The following is a 24249-nucleotide window of genomic DNA, read 5'->3' on the forward strand; positions in this document are numbered from 1 at the left end:
CCTGTTGGTCTTTTTGTTGGTCCGACCAGCGACCAACACTCCTGTTGGTCCAGACCAACACTCCTGTTGGTCCTTTTGTTGGTCCGACCAGCGACCAACACTCCTGTTGGTCTTTTTGTTGGTCCGACCAGCGACCAACACTCCTGTTGGTCTTTTTGTTGGTCCGACCAGCGACCAACACTCCTGTTCAGCCATAACTCCAATACGCACAATCCGACCGTCATGAAACCTGGTATGTGGACTCAGACGGCCAATAGGGACAGAATGAAATTGCTTTAGCCCCGCCCCCTCTCTTCCCCCCTCTATTCCTATTGGCTGGGATTCAATCAGCCATAACTCCAATACGCACAATCCGACCGTCCTAAAACTTGGTATGTGGACTCAAACGGCCAATAGGGACAGACTGAAATTGATTTAGCCCCGCCCCCTCTCACTTCCTATTGGCTGGGCTTCAATCAGTCATAACTCCAATACGCACAATCCGACCGTCCTAAAACTTGGTATGTGGACTCAAACGGCCAATAGGGACAGACTGAAATTGATTTAGCCCCGCCCCCTCTCACTTCCTATTGGCTGGGCTTCAATCAGTCATAACTCCAATACGCACAATCCGACCGTCCTAAAACTTGGTATGTGGACTCAGACGGCCAATAGGGACAGACTGAAATTGATTTAGCCCCGCCCCCTCTCACTTCCTATTGGCTGGGCTTCAATCAGTCATAACTCCAATACGCACAATCCGACCGTCCTAAAACTTGGTATGTGGACTCAGACGGCCAATAGGGACAGACTGAAATTGATTTAGCCCCGCCCCCTCTCACTTCCTATTGGCTGGGCTTCAATCAGTCATAACTCCAATACGCACAATCCGACCGTCCTAAAACTTGGTATGTGGACTCAGACGGCCAATAGGGACAGACTGAAATTGATTTAGCCCCGCCCCCTCTCACTTCCTATTGGCTGGGCTTCAATCAGTCATAACTCCAATACGCACAATCCGACCCTCCTAAAAACTTGGTATGTGGACTCAGACGGCCAATAGGGACAGGCAGAGCACCTCAGTTATGCCAGTAGGCTCGGGCGGGCAACAGCCTAGCCTGTGTTTGTTTAACTGCCAGGGCCCTATGCGGGCGTAGCCTTCATGCAGTTTATTTCTTTAGTTCTTTACTCCTGAGTTTAGCCTTATTTTGTCTTTTGTTTGTCTTTTGTTTTTTGGCCAAGTTTATTTTTGCCGTTCCTATTTTTTCTCTTCACTTGTAAAATGCTGCACCGCTTGGGGAAGAGGTAAATAAAAACCAGAAAGACAACCTTGGACTGTTTTTTGGAAAGCCTTGCCGTTCGAGCAATCTTAGAACAATCATTTGGATTCAGTTCAAAAAGGAGCTGGCTAAAGATATTGTGCTGTCCATCTCATTTTGCACGTGGGAGCGTGGGGAAGTAATATAAAGTAATTTTAATGTCTTTACTCTTGATTCCAAGTAATAACTAAGGAACAGGGGCGCACTAAATATGTGGAAAGTGAGGATGATTCCAAGGGCCCTTGGCTGGCAGGGGCGCCTCAAAGCACTGGGGATATTTTGGGTACTAAATCATTAAGATAACCCCCCCGTCAATTTTCAAGAAATGGTTTCTCCCTGCCTGGCTGTCTCTCAGCTCTCACACACGCTGCACTCTGCGCGCCCCGCCTTCACCAGCAGAGAGAGGGAGAGAGAGAGAGAGAGAGAGCAGGTTTAGACTGACACACTGAATAGAAGGAAGCAAGAGAGGAGAGAGATGTCTCTTTCAAAGCCAAAGCTTCATCTCAAACCTCATAAGTCTGGATGCCAAAAAAGAAAAGAGAGAGCAGAAAAAAGATCCAAAGAAAAAAGAGGGCAGCAATGTTTGACTCACTTCCTTCAAAAGAAGTCAGGTGGGTGTCTGTCCCTTCTGTGGAGAAGAGTTATAAACTGTCTGTTTTACATACCTTTGCAATGTAAGGATATATTCCATAATCCTGCATGCAGCGTATGCATCTCTCTGCTCACTGTCTCTCAAAAAAGAAGAGAAAAAAAAGCACCAGGCTTTCCAGTCCAGACGGTGTGTCCACACGTTGGATTAAATAATGCCCAGCTGCAGCTAGTTAAAGGTCGTTATAAAGTCTCCTCGGATAGTTACACAAAGTCCACTAAGCAACAGAGAGTATATGTAAGTTTTTAAGTCCCTATACAGAGGTTTTACAAGCCAAAATAAACGGAGCAGTGTCATGAGGTAATATTTTTGCCCTTACATAAATGAAAGGAACAGACTAGAGTCAGACTTTGTGACATAAGTTAAATTTCTCACCTTGAAAACAATGAAATGCAGGTCAGATATATACTGCAATGAGTCTAAATGGGAAAACCTCATTTATTCATTTTAGCTTATAGTCAAGATAAGAATCGTTTGACATTAAGATTTTTTTGTTGAAAAAGATTGCCATTTATTCAATAAATATTGTAATAATAATCTCAATATGGACCCATAATAAGTGTTGCCATAATCATGCAGCTCTAATAACAGTGACACAATTACAGTAGTATATATTAGTAGTATATACAGTACTGTTTTACAAGTACTGTAAAAATGTAATACTACATTTTTAATTTTTACTTAAAATTTATATCGACTTGTAATATCGGATATCGGGCTTTTTGATTACTACGATATCGGTATCGTATCGGTTATGAAAAACCAATGTCGGTCGATCCCTAGGCAGGCAGCCTGTTCTAATCTCTTCCCTTTCGCCCCCCCAGACAGCCTGACTGGGCGAGTAAGGCTGTCAGATATCTAATGTCGTGCAACTTTTGTTACTGGGAAATCACCCTGTTAGTCCATAGTGAAGGCTTATTTCACAGAGATATTCAAAGTGTTACATTTCCCTCATATCTCGAATATCCCAACTAAGCCAGCATTTAATCAATGCAGGCAATTTTTGCAAACCACATTCATACTAAATCCGTTATCCTTGCTGGACAGATACAGCAGCAGCCCCTCCTTTACCATCTTCCAATGAACCAGCCCTCCTAACTGATGAAGGAACTGCCAACAGGTCAGGGAGAGGTGACATGGTGTGTGAGAAAAGGAGAAACTTGATATCAAGAGTGAATAATGACATCACAGTCTCATCCTAATAACAGACTCCTGTTGCATTCCATATGTGTATCAATATTATTTCTAGTCATTAGTTTATAGTGATTGTTCACTCTGGTGTATGGGTGGTGAGATGGAGGTGAGTGAGAAAATGAGCAAAATTGATGATTAAGACTGAATAATGACAACACAACAGTGTAATCCTAACGTTAATTTAAAATGAGATATTGCTCTAAATCGTGCTTCAAACAGGCCAAATTTTCCGCCGGCGCCCTATGGGCGCCGGCATCGGTGGGGCCCCTTGTGATATCCTTTCATGGGGCCCAAAATCCATGGAGGCGACACCCTGCTAAGGAATATAACGTTATTACTTTCCTAAGGAGTAATATGTAATAAGTAACAAAATACTCTACTAAGAAATATTGCCCAACACTGGTCAAGTGTATAACCTGCTGGCACTGGTTAAAAATGAGAAATGCAGGAAAAATATGCTATTTAAAAAAAATATATATATATATATATATATATATTTTTTTTTTTTTTTTTTTTTTTTTTTTTTGTGTTGCAAGTGCCATATAGTCAGTCAACCCTGCCCACAGTAGGCTACTACATTTTATACGATACCTTTATGGGTATAATATAATTTATTTTCTTCTACACATTCTATGCATTGTCACTACTAAACATAAGAGTTATGGTCAGGAAACATTCCTCAGTTTCAGTTGCAGTAGGACCATTCTAAATGGGGGACCGTCCCTGTGTGTCAGTCAAATAGTTCCCCCCTCAGTTCTCCATGTAAATATTGCTACATGCGACGTCTCCTCAACTTGCACAAGTCAATATTCTGAGTCATGTGAGGTGTCCTCAACTCAACTTGCAAAAGTCAATATTCTGACGTGAGGTCTCCTCAACTTGCACAAGTCAATATTCTGGTAGGTAGTATTAACTCACTTAATCATTTGTCAGGTTTTACTCCCGCTCCCGTCTGGGGACCCCCAGGGGTCCTTGAGGGAGTCCCAGGGGGTACCCAGCTGGTACCCAGCTAAAGAATGGATATTAGGATCCAAATGGACCCTTATTTGATTGTAACTGAGTCCATTCCGATCCTTTTGTAAATTTCTCAGGGTTAAATTAGTATTGATTTCACTATATACACTGTAGTTCCAGAATTAAAAATGCCATTGCATTTCGGTTCATATCCTTAGTGCATGTCAAACTTGGGGCTATACATTAAAATGGTTTAAAATCGCTGCTAGAGATGAAAAATAGTCTCTTTTATGTGGGTCTCTGTGGCGTATCTTTTCAAATGGTGGTCAGTCTGGGGGTCCTTGACATGAAAAAGTTTGAGAACCACTGGTCAAGACTAGACACATACTGACAGCCTCAGCCTTATACTGGAGACTGGCTGATAATCAACACAATAGGATTCAGCTGTTTGTATTCATTCAATCAGATTGCAGCATTCACTCTTTCTGGCTCCACTGAAAGTAGACAACACTACATGGTAAGAAGAGCAATGCAAGCATGCACTGCCTTTTAGGTTACTTAGATTCATTGCGGTGGTAACAGGGAATTTATAATGTTGCCCGCCCGAGCCTACTGGCATAACTGAGGTGCTCTGCCTGTCCCTATTGGCCGTCTGAGTCCACATACCAAGTTTTTAGGAGGGTCGGATTGTGCGTATTGGAGTTATGACTGATTGAAGCCCAGCCAATAGGAAGTGAGAGGGGGCGGGGCTAAATCAATTTCAGTCTGTCCCTATTTGCCGTCTGAGTCCACATACCAAGTTTTAGGACGGTCGGATTGTGCGTATTGGAGTTATGACTGATTGAAGCCCAGCCAATAGGAAGTGAGAGGGGGCGGGGCTAAATCAATTTCAGTCTGTCCCTATTGGCCGTCTGAGTCCACATACCAAGTTTTAGGACGGTCGGATTGTGCGTATTGGAGTTATGACTGATTGAAGCCCAGCCAATAGGAAGTGAGAGGGGGCGGGGCTAAATCAATTTCAGTCTGTCCCTATTGGCCGTCTGAGTCCACATACCAAGTTTTAGGACGGTCGGATTGTGCGTATTGGAGTTATGACTGATTGAAGCCCAGCCAATAGGAAGTGAGAGGGGGCGGGGCTAAATCAATTTCAGTCTGTCCCTATTGGCCGTTTGAGTCCACATACCAAGTTTTAGGACGGTCGGATTGTGCGTATTGGAGTTATGACTGATTGAAGCCCAGCCAATAGGAAGTGAGAGGGGGCGGGGCTAAATCAATTTCAGTCTGTCCCTATTGGCCGTCTGAGTCCACATACCAAGTTTTAGGACGGTCGGATTGTGCGTATTGGAGTTATGACTGATTGAAGCCCAGCCAATAGGAAGTGAGAGGGGGCGGGGCTAAATCAATTTCAGTCTGTCCCTATTGGCCGTCTGAGTCCACATGCCAAGTTTTAGGACGGTCGGATTGTGCGTATTGGAGTTATGACTGATTGAAGCCCAGCCAATAGGAAGTGAGAGGGGGCGGGGCTAAATCAATTTCAGTCTGTCCCTATTGGCCGTTTGAGTCCACATACCAAGTTTTAGGACGGTCGGATTGTGCGTATTGGAGTTATGACTGATTGAAGCCCAGCCAATAGGAAGTGAGAGGGGGTGGGGCTAAATCAATTTCAGTCTGTCCCTATTGGCCGTCTGAGTCCACATACCAAGTTTTAGGACGGTCGGATTGTGCGTATTGGAGTTATGACTGATTGAAGCCCAGCCAATAGGAAGTGAGAGGGGGCGGGGCTAAATCAATTTCAGTCTGTCCCTATTGGCCGTTTGAGTCCACATACCAAGTTTTAGGACGGTCGGATTGTGCGTATTGGAGTTATGACTGATTGAAGCCCAGCCAATAGGAAGTGAGAGGGGGCGGGGCTAAATCAATTTCAGTGTGTCCCTATTGGCCGTTTGAGTCCACATACCAAGTTTTAGGACGGTCGGATTGTGCGTATTGGAGTTATGACTGATTGAAGCCCAGCCAATAGGAAGTGAGAGGGGGCGGGGCTAAATCAATTTCAGTCTGTCCCTATTGGCCGTCTGAGTCCACATACCAAGTTTTAGGACGGTCGGATTGTGCGTATTGGAGTTATGACTGATTGAAGCCCAGCCAATAGGAAGTGAGAGGGGGCGGGGCTAAATCAATTTCAGTCTGTCCCTATTGGCCGTTTGAGTCCACATACCAAGTTTTAGGACGGTCGGATTGTGCGTATTGGAGTTATGGCTGATTGAATCCCAGCCAATAGGAATAGAGGGGGGAAGAGAGGGGGCGGGGCTAAAGCAATTTCATTCTGTCCCTATTGGCCGTCTGAGTCCACATACCAGGTTTCATGACAGTCGGATTGTGCGTATTGGAGTTATGGCTGAACAGGAGTGTTGGTCGCTGGTCGGACCAACAAAAAGACCAACAGGAGTGTTGGTCGCTGGTCGGACCAACAAAAAGACCAACAGGAGTGTTGGTCGCTGGTCGGACCAACAAAAAGACCAACAGGAGTGTTGGTCGCTGGTCGGACCAACAGGAGTGTTGGTCGCTGGTCGGACCAACAAAAAGACCAACAGGAGTGTTGGTCGCTGGTCGGACCAACAAAAGGACCAACAGGAGTGTTGGTCTGGACCAACAGGAGTGTTGGTCGCTGGTCGGACCAACAAAAAGACCAACACTCCTGTTGGTCGCTGGTCGGACCAACAAAAAGACCAACAGGAGTGTTGGTCGCTGGTCGGACCAACAAAAGGACCAACAGGAGTGTTGGTCTGGACCAACAGGAGTGTTGGTCGCTGGTCGGACCAACAAAAAGACCAACAGGAGTGTTGGTCGCTGGTCGGACCAACAAAAAGACCAACAGGAGTGTTGGTCGCTGGTCGGACCAACAGGAGTGTTGGTCGCTGGTCGGACCAACAAAAAGACCAACAGGAGTGTTGGTCGCTGGTCGGACCAACAAAAAGACCAACAGGAGTGTTGGTCGCTGGTCGGACCAACAAAAAGACCAACAGGAGTGTTGGTCGCTGGTCGGACCAACAAAAGGACCAACAGGAGTGTTGGTCGCTGGTCGGACCAACAGGAGTGTTGGTCGCTGGTCGGACCAACAAAAAGACCAACAGGAGTGTTGGTCGCTGGTCGGACCAACAAAAGGACCAACACTCCTGTTGGTCTGGACCAACAGGAGTGTTGGTCGCTGGTCGGACCAACAAAAAGACCAACACTCCTGTTGGTCGCTGGTCGGACCAACAAAAAGACCAACAGGAGTGTTGGTCGCTGGTCGGACCAACAAAAGGACCAACAGGAGTGTTGGTCTGGACCAACAGGAGTGTTGGTCGCTGGTCGGACCAACAAAAAGACCAACAGGAGTGTTGGTCGCTGGTCGGACCAACAAAAAGACCAACAGGAGTGTTGGTCGCTGGTCGGACCAACAGGAGTGTTGGTCGCTGGTCGGACCAACAAAAAGACCAACAGGAGTGTTGGTCGCTGGTCGGACCAACAAAAAGACCAACAGGAGTGTTGGTCGCTGGTCGGACCAACAAAAAGACCAACAGGAGTGTTGGTCGCTGGTCGGACCAACAAAAGGACCAACAGGAGTGTTGGTCTGGACCAACAGGAGTGTTGGTCGCTGGTCGGACCAACAAAAAGACCAACAGGAGTGTTGGTCGCTGGTCGGACCAACAAAAAGACCAACAGGAGTGTTGGTCGCTGGTCGGACCAACAGGAGTGTTGGTCGCTGGTCGGACCAACAAAAAGACCAACAGGAGTGTTGGTCGCTGGTCGGACCAACAAAAAGACCAACAGGAGTGTTGGTCGCTGGTCGGACCAACAAAAAGACCAACAGGAGTGTTGGTCGCTGGTCGGACCAACAAAAGGACCAACAGGAGTGTTGGTCGCTGGTCGGACCAACAGGAGTGTTGGTCGCTGGTCGGACCAACAAAAAGACCAACAGGAGTGTTGGTCGCTGGTCGGACCAACAAAAGGACCAACAGGAGTGTTGGTCTGGACCAACAGGAGTGTTGGTCGCTGGTCGGACCAACAAAAAGACCAACACTCCTGTTGGTCGCTGGTCGGACCAACAAAAAGACCAACAGGAGTGTTGGTCGCTGGTCGGACCAACAAAAGGACCAACAGGAGTGTTGGTCTGGACCAACAGGAGTGTTGGTCGCTGGTCGGACCAACAAAAAGACCAACAGGAGTGTTGGTCGCTGGTCGGACCAACAAAAAGACCAACAGGAGTGTTGGTCGCTGGTCGGACCAACAGGAGTGTTGGTCGCTGGTCGGACCAACAAAAAGACCAACAGGAGTGTTGGTCGCTGGTCGGACCAACAAAAAGACCAACAGGAGTGTTGGTCGCTGGTCGGACCAACAAAAAGACCAACAGGAGTGTTGGTCGCTGGTCGGACCAACAAAAGGACCAACAGGAGTGTTGGTCTGGACCAACAGGAGTGTTGGTCGCTGGTCGGACCAACAAAAAGACCAACAGGAGTGTTGGTCGCTAGTCGGACCAACAAAAAGACCAACAAGAGTGTTGGTCGCTGGTCGGACCAACAAAAGGACCAACAGGAGTGTTGGTTGTTGACCAGGTCAACATGGATCTCACCCCTACTGCCCACAACGCCTCGCAGCGCGAGGCGTTGTGGGCTTGTAGATCGGCTATTTTTGGCAAAGAGGTATAGGTGTAGAGGGAAAAAAGAGCAGACTAAGTAAACAAAAAAAGGTATAATTTACTTGAGCACCTGCCCCTCAAAATGTCTGTGCACGCCACTGGTCTTGACAGTTTGAGAAGGAGTCACCAAGGTGTTTTCCATGGAAATGTAAAGACCTTGCAGGAGGCAAGACTTTTCAGGGAAGAAGAGAAGCTCAATTTTGTCTGTCAAGCTTGAGGTGGTGGGAAGACATCCACTGTGAGATCTCAGCCAAACATGCAGAGATGCATACTTCAAACTGTGTGGCAGAGGAAGGGAAAGAGAAAAACAGTTACGTGTGATCTTCATAGCAGTGATTTTTTTAACAGAAGCCAAGGGATCCGGTGTAAAAGGATGGGGCCAAGTATTGACCCCTGGGGGACTTCAATCAAGAGAGTACAGGGATGTGGGAGCAAGCAGGTATTTTCATACACATACTTTGGTATAATGATAGACCATCTGTTAGCCTGCAAAAGACCACATTGTATCTATTATCTGCCAAAAAACAACGACAACAGATCCGAAAATAATTAATTTCTCCGCTGCCTCAGGCCTTTTAGTGTTTTATTTTTTTTTTCACCTATGTGATTATAAGTGTTCTACAATATTTTAACTACCCGATACAAATGTTTGGCGATTACTTTAAAGTCAAAACTGATCCACCAAATGAAAATCTGCTCAAAGATTGTAAGGCCAACCCTTTGAGAAACTCTATTATGTATGAGCCTACCATAATGACATCCGTCGGCTTCCAAAAGGCTGGCTTAACACATTGCCCTATATCACAGCATGTGAGCAAGCGAACCGGATCCGAAATTGCATGCAAAACTGTATTAATATGCAGTTTACCAGTACAGACCACGCCTTCAAACCATACATCATTTAAAGTTGTATTTAGAAAAGAAGGGGGAGATGAACCGGTCAGCATAAATGCATTGGTTAGGATGGATGGAGAGAAGGGGGAGAGAAGGGAGAGGGAAGGGTAACCATTTCGGGTACCATGGTGATTGATCAAGGTGTGTTAACCAGGAATGGAGAAAGGAACATGGGAGTAGAGTGATGGGAAAGCAGGGTGAATAACAAGAAACAATCTTATTGTTTGAAGGCGTAGTCTTACTCCTGAATACACGCTGTTCCAACTCCATTATTGAATGTAATAACGAGACTAGTAAGAACCAACCAAATTAACTACTGAAACTACTAAAACTACAAAAGAGTGCAAATGTGACCAAATGTAATAAATGTCTACAAATGCAAATAATGGTTAATGGCATTTATGAGGAGATCTACAAGCCTCTCTTCCTCATGAACAAAGAGTTACTTTCAACTGATAATTCAAGTAAAAGTTTGCTACGCCGCAATGAGTTGTACGTACCACTGTCAAATTTAATTTGACATACGTGCGCCATTATAGATAAATGTGCACCAGAGCTCATTGAATATAAAAGTGCTCCTCCTCCTTTCACTAACCGTCTATTTGTATGCTGGATTTAAGCATATTGTCACCCCCCCCCTTCTCCCAGGAAACAGGGAAAGGGCGGGGGACAGACCCAGGATGTGACACATATAGGCAAACTAATACAGAAACCAAAAGTAAGAAGTGCTCCTCATTTCACTATATGTATGCTCGATTCAGGCAAACTAATGTAGAAACCAAACGTAAGAAGTGCTGCTCATGGCACAATGATTTAGGCAAACTAATATAGAGCATACGCCATACGGTATACCAGATGTCACAACCTTTGCTGCCTGAATCTGTGGCCGTAACGACAGTGGGGTCAGCTTAGGCCCTGTGTCCCCACCAGCATCAGAGTCAGCCCTTCCCATGCATCATTATTACACTGGACACCAATCTGGGAATCCATTCGGTAAAGAGACACTGCTTTGCAGCAGAATCTTGAGAGATTACTGGGGACAGCCTTTTGTGTACAGTGTACCGTGATGAGGAATGTGGACTTGTGGACCATGGCAACTCCAAAAAATTGTTGGCATTAAATGTTGGCAAACAAAAGCGGCGGCTTTGAGCACTGTGAGTCGCACCAAAGCGATGCATGAGCCAATAAGCAAGTGCTCACACCAAGCAGTGCGATGGCCACACTGTCAATTTAGCGCCATCCAAGTTGCATACCGATACAGTACTGGACGGAGCAGTGTGGAATGCTTCTGTAACGGTGCTGTTTCAGTGGGATGGGCAGTAGGGCTGGGCAATACCTCCATATTCTATCAGTATTGTGATATGAGACTAGATATCTTCTGGGATTTTGGATATCGTAATATCATGATGGCATAAGTGTTGTCTTGCCCTATTTTATATTTTCTTTTTTTTTTAAACATTTTCAAAAATAGCAGGTCGACAGGCTCATCATGTGACACATTGTGAGCTTGTAGATCAGATACGATATCACTCAGACCAAATGGGCAGGTTTGATTCCTGACTGGCTGTGATACAAAAGGTTATTCCATTTATAGAGAGAGAGCTCACGATGTGACAAAAGTTAACTAAACCACAAACACTGGATAGCCAATGATATTCAAGTGAAATAGCAGATTCAACTGCATAAAAGCAACCTATGATTCCCAATTAATAATGATATACCCACCCCTTTTCTAATTCCATGTGTGTGGTGTGTGTGTGTGTGTGTGTGTGTGTGTGTGTGTGTGTGTGTGTGTGTGTGTGTGTGTGTGTGTGTGTGTGTGTGTGTGTGTGTGTGTGTGTGTGTGTGTGTGTGTGTGTGTGTGTGTGTGCATGCATGCAAGCACGTTATTTAATTTATATCTGACTATAGTGTATGTTATTTGGGTATTTTACTATTCAAATACTGTTTACAGTAAATGCTGTATATGTGTACAAATGCTTTAAAAGCTTTAGCCTATAGCCTATATGTTTTGGTGGTATTTAAATAAGGAAACCTTGAGGTGTGCATAGTTGAGCTCCAGCACCCTCTGGTGGACACATTTGTGCACAGTGGCAATACACAGACGGTACAGTCGGTAACAATCATGTAAGTAACATGTTCATGTACCACATTACATCATTATTGTTGAACTAATGCAAAGTTAATCAAACTCTTGTTCTTTTATAGTCTGAATGTTGTCTTTTTCTCATGGACTACTAGGATGTAGCTACATTGCTGAACATTCATTCACACACTTCAGGATGAATGTTAATGAACTGTACATAATCATTCATATATGAATTGTTGATATACTGTGTGTATATATAGGGTATTCATTCAAATGGGTTTAAAAGTGCTGGCATCGTGTCTTTGGGTTTGGAGGTGGCATAGCCAGTTTCATATATGTAACATTCACGTGGTCTGAGCGGGGGGGGGGGGGGGGGGGGGGGGGCGGGATTTCCTGGCAGACAAATCTGTATTGCGAATTATGCATCGTGTCTTATGATGCCAGCTTCAGACCTGGCCTGTACCAGCTACTGCTTCTGCAAAGGCTATGATAGTACATGTAGCAACCCACCCACACACTCACAGCAGAAAGAGCTTGGGAGTTGATGAATGTAGAGGCCGGAGAAGATGAAGACAGAGCAGGTGATGAGGATGAGGGTGATGATGAGATCATTTATATTTAACAGTGCAGAGTAGTGGAAGTTCAAGATGCTCATGCCTGAAAGTCTCCCTGTTGCAACGTGCTGCAGAAGTAGTACAGAAATGTTTACTGCTCTACATGTAGTTTTAATATTGTTGTTGTTTTATTGCGCGTTGTGAGCTTGGATGTCGATCAGCTATTTTAAGCGAAAGCTTTCCCCACAATACGGATGGTGGGGTTCAAGTGGTTAAAACCTGTTCCAGGACTCATGTTTTCTACCTGTTTTACTTGTATCATACTTCATGGTGACAAGTCCTCACTCAAGAATGCAATGGATTGCATGTAATTGTAGGGGTTAGGGTTAGGGTTATGTAAATTCAATTCTAATGTACATTCTGTAATCTGTATCATTTGGATAAATGTCATCATAAATATCTTACAATTTATAAGAGTTCAAGTTATTTCAACTCAAGTAAATACTGTGAATAATCCAACGTATTCAGTTTCCCCTAAAACGTCTTAATCGACCCGAAATCGATCCCACCAGGAGTTGAAATTCCGGTTTAAACAGCTATTTTGACTATGGAAAGTCTATCAATATCATATATTAATTTACTTACATTGACCCTACAAACAATTTAGTTTAGGTAAGGATCTGCTCACTCAAATGGTACCGACATCTGGTCTGGCCCAAGGACTAAATTGTGCCTGTAAAGCAAATAATATTCGAATCCCTGGTTTGTTGGAACATGCACTCCCCAAATTTGCATAGCCTAACTTATTAACTTATTAACTGAACTTATTGGCCAAGTACTTCACATTTGCCAGTAGAAAGGAATGTAGAGGTGGCTTATTGGCTCAGCATGTCACGTGAAATAAAACTCCACCTGCTTATAGTTTGGCGGCAATTTGGCTTTTTTAAGGTTGTGGAGATGAATGGAACCTCTCCAAGAATTAATGGAGGTGGAGCATTGGACTCGGAAAACTCGGAAATCGTACTTGGACGGACAACTGAACAAAAACAATAACAAAAAGGCCAAACAGGGTGTATGGTGGCCCGGCTGGTTGGTGGGCTGACGACACATGCTCCTGATGGGTTGCGTGGACCAGGGTTCAATTCTGACTCTTAATTGTCTCCCCTCTTTCTCTCTACTTGAGCTCCTGTGTCTTTACACTCATCTTATAACGCAATAAAAATAACGCCAAAAAATGTGTTCTGCTGTTAAAAAAATGCCAAGAAATAAAATATAGAATGATGAATATTGTCTTTAGCTGTAGATCAGCTACTTGACTTGTTGGCTCAGAGTCTCTTGGATTGCTTCACTCTGCCTTCTTCTCATTCATGTCCACAGCGCTAATGCTCCTCCGCCCGCAATAGCTTCATGTTCTCTTGTTGAGTCTCCTCCTGCTCCTGACTCTCTGTCACCAACTACACATTCTACTCTTCGGTCAGTGTTTCTAGATCACCAAACTGGGTCTTCTCCTGCTGCTCCTGATTCAAGGTTCAAGTTCAAGGTTCAAGGATCAATGTTCATGACAGAATAATACTCCTTCGCTTCCAGTGGCTCCATATTCCCCTCTTGGATCTGAGTCTTTGGATCTCCAAGCTGGGCTTTCTCCTCCTGCTGCCCCTGATACTCCTTTGCATCCAGTGGCTCCATATGCCCTACTTGGATCCAAGCCTCTGGATCTCCAAACAGGGCTTTCTCCTCCTGCTGCTCCTGATACTCCTTTGCATCCAGTGGCTCCATATTCCCTACTTGGATCCAAGCCTCTGGATCTCCAAACAGGGCTTTCTCCTCCTGCTGCTCCTGGTACAGCTCCATATTCCCCACTTGGGTCCAAAACTCTGGATCTCCAAACTGGGCCTTCTCCTCCTCCTGCTCCTGGTACTCCTGATACGTCTTCGCATCCATATTCTTCTTTTTGATCCTTTTGGCTTTCTTCTTATGCTTCTGACCCACATCCACTGCCATTGACTCCATATTCTCTTCCTCTCCAGTCAGAGTCTCTTGAAGGTCAAGCTGGGCCTTCTCATCTAGCTGCTTCTGACGCTCCGTTGCCTTCTTTTCCTCTTCTGCCATCTTCTCTCGGATCCTCTCATTGAAAATTGAACTTTTTAGCTCAACGCCATCTTCCTCCTGTTCTCTGGAAGATAGGATGGTGCTCAACTCCATCTCAGAGTCTTTGACCTCTAGAATCACCTTCTCCTCTTCCTTTATCAGAGTATGCGATGTCTGACACGAGTCAGACGGCGTGTAGGCACTCTTAGTTTTCGCCCCTGGCAATTTGATAAAGTACCTGACTTTAGGAGTGATGCGTTCCTCTTCCAAGTGATAGGTCACCTCAGCCCGATTATCAGCCAGAACGAACACTCTCTCTGCTACGTCTTCACTGGCCAGCTTCGATCTGTTCCTGTGGAATCTATCAACCACTCTCTCTATTGGTCCCAAACCCAGCCCGGGCACAACATAGCGGTAGTAGAGGAAGTCCTTCCTGTCCTGAAAGATCTCTGTCATCCCCCATGGCATCTGCACCATCCTTAACAGCCCGTCGGAACGCACAGGCGCAAAGAATTCCAGCTCCCGCCCTATACCCGAAGACAGATGTACATACCTATGGGATTTGAGGCAGAACCTTCGTCCAGTGGTGAAGCGTTCAAACGTGATGTTTTTGTGTGTGTGGCCCAGCTCTATCTCCCTCTCCAACAAGTGATCATGTCTGTGCTGGAACCACTCCCTCGCTGCACTGGGCTGGGTGCATTCCAAGTCTTTGTATGTGGTGAGACGTGTGACCAGTCCGGTTGAAAGCAGATATGGTGCAAACTTCTCCAATTTGGCTTTATGGTACATGGTCACCTTCATTCCCCCTGGGTAGCGTGTCTCCATAGCTTGCTTGGAGACTCTGATTTTGCTGACCCAGGATGTGGGCATCAGAACATCTTTGAGAAAAAATCCTTTAATCTTATCCTCATCCTTAATTGGCTCTATATTTGCTTGTTGAGTCTCTTGATTGCCAAGCTCCTGCTCCTGACACTCCTCTGATGCTGCTAATGGCTCCACATTCTCCTCCGATGCTGCTAATGGCTTCACATTCTCCTCTTGGGTCAGAGTCTTGGGATCGTCAAGCTGGGCCTTCTCCGCTCCCCCCTGCCCCTGCTGCTGCCCCTCCGCCAATGGTTCCACATTGTCCTCTGGGGCCGGAGGCTGTGGGTTGGCAAGCCGGGCCGCCTCCTCCTCCGCCTCCTTCTGCTGACGGAGCTCCTCCTCCTCCTGCTGCTGCTGACGGAGCTTCTCGGCCTTTCTTGCCGCGTTCTGTGTCAGCTTTTGACTATCTGAGCTGTACAGCAAGGGCTGCCACATGTCTAAGTCTTCCAGGTTATACAACACATTCTTGCAGACATCCTGCTGCATGTTGACCCAGTAGTTGTACTGGTTCCAGATGCTCTCTATGCCGAGAAAGTGCGCGTCAACCGTGGAGCAGCGTTTCCCAGTTAGTGCATCAATGAAGAAGTTCTCTTCTACCTTCCGGTTCTCCGATACCACCAGCACCCAGCAATGGACCAGCAAGGGGTCTGAAGGGGGCCTTTCAGGCTCTTCCTGTAATGGTTGAGCTTCCTGCGGCCTTTCCAGCTGTTCGGTATCGACCTCCTCCAGTTCCATCTCCTCTCTTTCTGTGACCAGCAGGGGGCACTCCTGCATAGTCTGGCCGAGCAGGCACATCTCTTCATCTGCGTAGCCGCTAACACAGTAAGCATTGTAGCCAGCGCCTAACAGCAAGCTGCACAGCAGTGTGGAGAAATCAAAACAATTGCCCTTGTGACTCTGTAACGTGAAGGTGGGAGAGAACAGGTATGTCGGCAGGCTGGTGGAGGGATCCAGGAGTTCCAGTGACAGGCTGTCAGCTGCAAAGGAGGCACAGCCCTCCCAAATGTAGAGCTCTTTGTAGGGCAGCAGCGTGGGCCGAAGGGTGGTAGATACACATTTCCTGACCCCACACTCATTGAGGGGGCACAGTAGTAAAGGTTTGCGGTCTGGATAGAGGCCTTTGTACCGACATTGGAAGATGTCAGAGATCTCCAACAGACGACCCTCCAGAGGCAAGTTGACCTTGTAGGAGGGGGGACATTGAGACAGGTCCAAATCCCTGAATGTCTCCGACATGTAAATTTGTTCTGGACAGTGAATAACACTTCTCCTTTAGTGGTTTGCTTAATATCATATGAGCGGAGATTAATCAACTTGTCTATTAGTACCACTTGGTCGACCAACGCATGACGTACATAGCCTCAGCCAATCACTATTTGGGGTTGGAACTACTTGCATGCCATATAAAAAATAATGATCATAATCACCTTGACGGCACCCGTTTGGAAGCCTTGAGTTTAGCAAATTGACCATCGGCATATTTATTAAGTATATGCCACTATCATGGCATTTCTGTAGTCAGAAGTGACCATTTGGATGAAAGAGGATAGGGCTATGCATTGCTACACCTCTGCTCTGCGTGTATCACATGTGTTTTTCAGTGAAACCTAGGGGTCAAGCTATCTAGAAGAGTGTCTGTTTGTCTGCGGCTAATCTCGCAGTCCATTGGACCGATCCGTGCCAAATTTCTTAGTGCACTCTTGTATGTAGACCAAGGACGTACATCCCTGAATATTTATTATCTTGTTTAAAAAAAAATCTAAATCAAGTCCACTGTCCTACCATCTTTGAGAAAGACTGACGTCATCAATATGCCGTCAGAGATCCACCGGGAGGCCACGCCATTGTTAGACCCTATTTTGTTTCCCTTTTTTACGGCATGGCTCCGCAGGTGGATGGCTGTCTAAAAGAGGGTCGGTCTGTGTGTCCCAAGCTAATCTCACAAACTGCTGGACTTATTAGCGCCACATTTCATTTGCACACTGCCAGTAGGCCAAAATATCTTCACTAATTATGTTATACGTTTTGAAATATTTAACTTTAATTTTGTAATGGAAGGCAATGCGATGATCGGGCTGAAACCTTGCCCAAATTTGGAATCACACATTATGAATATGTCATCTATGACTGATGTCATAGATGAACTCTGCGATCTACATTGGATCCATGCCCTTCTCATGTGGATCTCGAGACACATGTTTAAATTGTATTGATTTATTTATTTTCTAAGTCTATATGCTGTAGCCTCATAGCCCTAAGGTGTGTTCACACAGGAGGTGAAGATATGTTTCTGTGCAGCGCGATTGCAAAGTAAGTCAATGTAAAGACGCAAGTTGACGTGACGCTGCATTGGATGGCGCCAGGGAATGAGGCGAACTGGGCAATGCGAATGCATGAAAGATAGTGACGTTCACTTCCTTATTTGCGTCCTGACAGCCAATCGGTGTGCCTTTTTAGATACAGTGAATATTTATTGATTGACACACCAATACTGAGAATTGTTACCTATTATTTATTGTCTTGTTTAATTTAATTTATTATTTTTCATATTGGGTTAGAGTCTCTGGATTGCCAAGTTCAGCCTTCTCTTCCTGCTCCTAGCACTCCACCAATGTTAACATATTCTCCTTTTGGGCCTTGTCCTCTTCCTGACACTCCTCCATTGCCTGTAGATCCATATTCCTCTCTTGGGACAGAGTCCCTGGACCACTAAGCTGGGCCTGCTCCTGCCCCTGACACTGTTCTGCCACCAATGGCGTCATATTCTGGGCCATCTCCTTCAACTGCTTCTGAGACTCTGAGAAGAGACTCTTCGTTTCCTCTTGGGGGTCTCTGGGTCTCTGGGTCTCTGGAATCTTGTCATTGTAAACAGATAATATGAGCTTAATGCCTTCTTCCTCCTTCTCTCGGGAAGATAGGATCTCTCTCACCTCCGTCTCAGATTCTTTGATTGCTTTAATAACCATCTCCTCTTCCTGTATCAGATCCAGCGGCATCTGAAACGTGTAGGCACTCATGTTTAGTTTTGGTTCTTGCAGTTTGATAAAGTTCTTGAATTCTGGGATAATGCGTTCATCTTCCAAGTGATAGGTCACCTCAATGCGCTCATCAACCAGAAGGAACACTTTCTCTGCTACATCTTCACTGGCCACCTTCAATCTATTCCTATGGAATCGATCTACCACTTTCTCTATTGGTCCATTACCCAGCCCGGGGACAACAAAGCGGTAGTAGAGGAAGTCATCTCTGTCCTCAAAGATCTCTGTCATCTCCCCTGGCAGCTGCACCCTCCTTACCAGCCCATCTGAGCGCACATGCCCATAGAACTCCATCTCCTGAGTTGTCTCTGAAGTTGGAGTCACATACCTATGGTGTTTGAGGCAGAAGCTACGACCAGGTGTGAAGCGTTCGAACGTGATGCTCTTGTCTGTCGGTCTCAGATTTCTCTCCTTCTGCTCCAAGTGGTCATGTCTGTGCTGGAACCACTCCTTCACTATGCTGGGCTGGGTGCATTTCAAGTCTTTGAAAGTGGTGAGACACGTGACCAGTCCGTTTGAAAGCAGATAGGGTGTAAACCTCTCCAATTTGGCTTTACGGTAGTGGGTCACCTTCTTTCCCCCTGGGTAGCGTGTGTCAATATCTTTCTTGGAGACTTTGAATTTGCTGACCCAGGATGGGGGCATCACAAAATCCTTTAAATGTTTAGCCTTGCCCTCATCCTTATTGGCATTGAGAGCCTCATCATCATCCTCCTCCTCCTCCTCTTCCACATCCTCCTCAACCTTTCTCGACACGTTGAGTGTCAGCTTTTCGCTGGCTGAGCTGTACAGCAAGGGCTCCCACATATCTATGTCTTGCAGGTTATACACCATATTCCTGCAGCCATCCTGCATGTTGATCCAGTAGTTGTGCTGGTTCCAGACGCTCTCTACACCGAGAAAGTGCTCGTCAGCTGTGGAGTAGCTGTTCCCAGTTAGTGCATCAATGAAGAAGTTCTCTTCGACATTCCGGCTCCCCAATAACACCAGCACCCAGCAGTGGACCAGCAAAGGCTCTGAAGGGCGCCTTTCACGACTTCGATGTAATCGTCGCCTATCCTGTTGCCCTTCCACCAGTGCAGCACGGACCTCCTCCTGTTTCGTCACCTGTCTTTTTGTGACCAGGAGGGGGCAATCCTCCATATCTTGGTTGAGCAGGCACATCTCTTTATCTGCATATCCGCTGATACAGTAAGCATTGTAACCAGCGCCTATCAGCAAGCTGCACAGCAGTGTGGAGAAGTCAAAACACGTACCCTTCTGGTTCTGTAACACGAAGGCGGGGGAGAATAGATATGTCGGCAGGCTGATGGAGGAATCCAGATGTTCCAGTATCAGGTGGTCAGCTATAAAGGAGGCACAGCCCTCCCAACTGTAGAGCTCTTGGCAGGGCAGCAGCCTGGGCCGAAGGGTGGTAGACACAAACTTCCTGACCCCACACTCATTGAGGGAGCCGAGCAGTAAAGGTTTGCGGTCTGGATATATGTCTATGTACTGACATTGGAAGACGTCAGAGATTTCCAACAGACGAGTCTCCAGAGGTGAATTTTCCTTGTAGGAGGGCGGACATTTCGACAGATCCAATTCCCTGATTGTCTCTGACATGTAAACGACATGTAGATTTACACTGGACAGTGAGCAACACCTTTCCTCTGTTAATTTACCTAATCGTGTATAGGGAGAAAATGAACAGTGATCACTCAACTCGCTGATTAGTACCACTTGGTTGACTGATGCATGACGTACATATAGCCTCAGCCAATCACATTGCGATGTTGGAACTATGTGCAGCCATAGACTGTAAACATTATATTAAAAATCACACCCTGTGTGAAGAGAGTGGTGCCTTTGATGAGCCCCGTATTGATGTTGTCATCAATGTTTGTTTATTGGACATACGGACAGACACACAGACAAAGTCAGATATAGGAGTGGTTGGCACCACTCAAAAATAATGGTCAGAGTCACCGTGTCGTCATGAGTAGTTGTGAGCAATCTACTATTCACACTAGAGAAATCCCAGCGGGCCTAGGCTATATCCTTTGGTTCACTGAAGCAGTTCCATGTTGACAGTAATGTTAATTCAAGTGTTTCTCAAATGCTATTTTCTCATTGTCTTTGTGAACAAAATAAGGCTTGTCTGCAATGCCAGTCAACGGATGCATAACCTTGTGCAATGACAATTGCCCGTGTGATTAGTCTATAATGTACTGTAGACTATTTAATTGAATTCCTTTTCAAATTTGTAAATATTTCCCAATTTTAATGACACATTTTATGTATTATTTGCATTTCTGCATAATATATGCATTTACTCATGTAAATGCATATATTTGATGATGAAATGCCACCCTATATTTTTCAAATCGGCCTCAGGGTGTCACTATAACAGACCGATTCGCGTTTTTACCAATGACTGGGCCGATCAGCACGAAACTTTGCACGCACACTCCCTAGACGCCAAAGAAAAACATCTGCCCTGCATTTTTCAAATCAGCTTTTATAGTGCCACCAGGAGGCCAATTCTTTTGAAGAGCGTGCAAGAGAACTGATCATCGAGTGTGAACCATGTGGTAAGATACATGCCTCACACACAATATTACATTATTGCACAGTCTAATAAATTAGGCTTAATTTATATAAAATAGCAGAACAGCTAGTGTGAGAATAGAAGTCGAATCATATGAACCTTTAATCCTCTGAAGTTGCCTGCGCTTTTCACATAAAGTAACGAGTAATGCGGACATTAAAATGTCAGTAACTATAATGTGTTACCGAACTGGAAAAAAGTATCTAGTTACGTTACTAGTTACAGCAAAAAGTCGTGGCGTTACAGTAACACGCTACTTTGTAACGCATTAATCCCAACACTGATTATGAATGAAGCCCTATTACAAATATAGTGAAAATAGCAGATCTACAAGCTCACAAGGCGTCACAATGCAACACTTTGCTTGTAGATCGGCTATTTTGGGCAAATTTAAGATATTTGCTAAGGACGGAAAAAAGAAACGAGCCAACTCCAGTTAACAAAGTCTAACAGGGTTTAAGTGGTTAAAAAGGAAACTTTCACACAAGTAAAAGAGAAAGACATTTCCTTTTCTCATTCATGAAAAAAGAAATCCTGCACACCGTCTTCACTTACAGCCAAAAAGTTATTTTCTTATAATAATTCTAATCTTTAATTGTTTGTTAATTTTGCGGGAGGTCTGCTCTCTCAAGTCTGCTCGGAGGCTGACTTACATGGAACCAAAGCTTGCGTATGTCATTACAATGCCTCATTCTTCATGAATTAAGCCAGTTTTTCCAAGTTGCAATATGACATAGCTCTGTATATACAATGCTGTACCCCTCCCAATGTGCATATTTCCCCTTTTTTTCTCTTAACTGTTTTATTGTGCTTTTGACACTTGCTTTGGCAATGTAAACCTATGTTTACTCATGCCAATAAAGCTCATTTGAATTGAATTGAATTGAATAAACCTACCTACCCACCTACCTACCTATCCTTGTTCATCGAAATAAAGTGCTGGATGTCGAAGAACTTCCTCCAGCTTAAAGACAATAAATCTGCTGGTTGAGGGCTATTAGACATAACCAGCACTATGCAGTGCGTAATCTTGGCAGCATTACCAACATGTTAAACAGGGTGCTTCTATACTGAGAGTGATATTTGACTCTGACAGCCGAGCTTTCCTCCAGCTAAGGACCATTTGAAGATCAAGTCCTGTTTATCCTCAGTTGACCTTGAGAGGGTCATCCATGATTTTATCTCATCTTGATCAGATTGTTGTAATCCTTTGTACTCTGGACTTTCTCAGAAAACCATTTCATGCCTCCAACTAGTCCAAAATGGCAAGACTTTTAACTAGATGGAACCACACCACACCCATCCTGGCCTCTCTCCACTGGTTGACTGTATGTTTTAAAATGGATTTTACAATTTTGCTGATAACGATTAAAGTCTGCAGTCTTCTGGCATAGCTCTGCTCACTGTTCCAAAATCCTGACTCAAATCTAAGGGTGACCATGCTTTCACTATAAGAACACTTGCCTGAGCTAAGTCAGGATGATCTTTTAAAAAATGTTCTCAAAACTTACAGTACTTTTACAAGACAACCATTTTATGATCCATTTCTTATTACTCCTTTTGTTTTATTATTTTATTGCTTAAATTCAATGCTCTCCTATTTCTATGTTTATTCATGTTAACTATTTTATCTCTTTTATTTCCTTAATGTGTTCATTTTAATTGTCTTTTATTGTCTGTTTGTTTAATTTTATCCTGTCTCGTGGCAGTTCTTAATCCTTTTATAGAACCTTATCGTAGTTGTACTTTACCTGGATCTTGGTGGCTGTGTGTTTGTTATTTAATTTGAACCTTATCTGTTAAGCACTTTTGTAACATTGTTTTGAAAAACGCTATGCAAATAAAATATTATTCACACCATATAGGACACAACGTGCTGGGCTAAAGCCACTTTCGTGGCCACATTTGGATCAGACATATATCATGGTATAAGATGTAAGTTAAATCTTACTGTATGCACATCTCTGCTACTGGACCTTGGTGATACCAGGCCATTTCAGTACACTCTGGTCTACGTTTGCTTGTTCTTAATGTTTAGTACTGCTTTTGTTCGGAAGAACCCATCATGCATTTGTCTTCCTCTATACCTGACAGTTTTCCGTCCTCCACTCGTTGTAGTAAAGGGTAATGTACGCCAGATGCTTTACAATCTCATATACATGACATTGATGACAACATTATGCATCCAAACTATTTTTGCTTGTGTCTAATGCACTTGGGATGCAGTACAATTCCAGGCTTTTCCCCCTGCAATAGCGATGGGGCAATGGATATTTGTGGGGCATGTAAAAGTTTGATAACCACTGCCTTAGAAACTCCTATTCCCCACAATAAGCAATGCAGGACAGTCTCAAATCCACACTGGTTAACCAGACTCCCACGCCTTTGGAAACCTGTTGTCCATGAGCAAGGCGATGCAACGATTCTCATAGTATTGCATCAGGGGTCATCAATATGCCCATACACGGACAAAATGTGTCCGTGGAAAAAACGTGGCCATGTCCGTGGGATTTTTTTGATTTTCTTTTTTACACACCATAATGATCTTATTTTGATCATGAGATCCAATTACTGAATGTAAGCAAAGCAAAGTTTGTTGTTTACCCAGGGTGTCGGACTAAGCACGAAGCTTGTTTCCAGCCGGACCCTGCATGGAAGCCTTGCTCAAGGGCTATTCAGCGGTGATTCATGATTGTCATAGTATTGCATCAGGGGTCATCAATATGCCCATACACGGACAAAATGTGTCCGTGGAAAAAACGTGGCCATGTCCGTGGGATTTTTTGTTTCCAGCCGGACCCTGCATGGAAGCCTTGCTCAAGGGCTATTCAGCGGTGATTCATGATTGTCATAGTATTGCATCAGGGGTCATCAATATGCCCATACACGGACAAAATGTGTCCGTGGAAAAAACGTGGCCATGTCCGTGGGATTTTTTTGATTTTCTTTTTTACACACCATAATGATCTTATTTTGATCATGAGATCCAATTACTGAATGTAAGCAAAGCAAAGTTTGTTGTTTACCCAGGGTGTCGGATTAAGCACGAAGCTTGTTTCCAGCCGGACCCTGCATGGAAGCCTTGCTCAAGGGCTATTCAGCGGTGATTCATGATTGATGTGATGAATTGGGGAATCGAACTAGGGACCTTCCGGTATCAAGGCCGCCCCTCTAACCACTAGGCCACCGCTGCCACTAATGTCAAGTCTCCAGGTTTTCTTCAGAATATGTATGCCACTGATTTACTATGACACTATCATTAGGAGTCCACTAGCACTAGTGGTTCTCAAAAAGGACCACCATAACTCTGTGAGTGCACAAATGGAACTCTCTTAGTTACAGACCTGTTAGGGCTAGCT

General features: G+C 44.8%; 1 protein-coding gene across 1 annotated transcript; it reads right to left on the bottom strand.

Moving 5' to 3' along the window:
- Positions 1-17859: 17859 nt before the first annotated feature.
- LOC311062946 (dynein regulatory complex subunit 7-like) lies at positions 17860-19905 on the bottom strand (the record flags this gene model as incomplete). Its single annotated transcript, XM_084082166.1, has 1 exon — positions 17860-19905. The coding sequence occupies one exon, from the start codon at positions 19903-19905 to the stop codon at positions 17860-17862; it is 2046 nt and encodes a 681-aa protein (XP_083938292.1).
- Positions 19906-24249: the final 4344 nt, after the last annotated feature.

Source organism: Gymnoscopelus microlampas (genome assembly GCF_963454915.1).
Source record: "Gymnoscopelus microlampas genome assembly, chromosome: 16".
Lineage (NCBI taxonomy): Eukaryota > Metazoa > Chordata > Actinopteri > Myctophiformes > Myctophidae > Gymnoscopelus > Gymnoscopelus microlampas.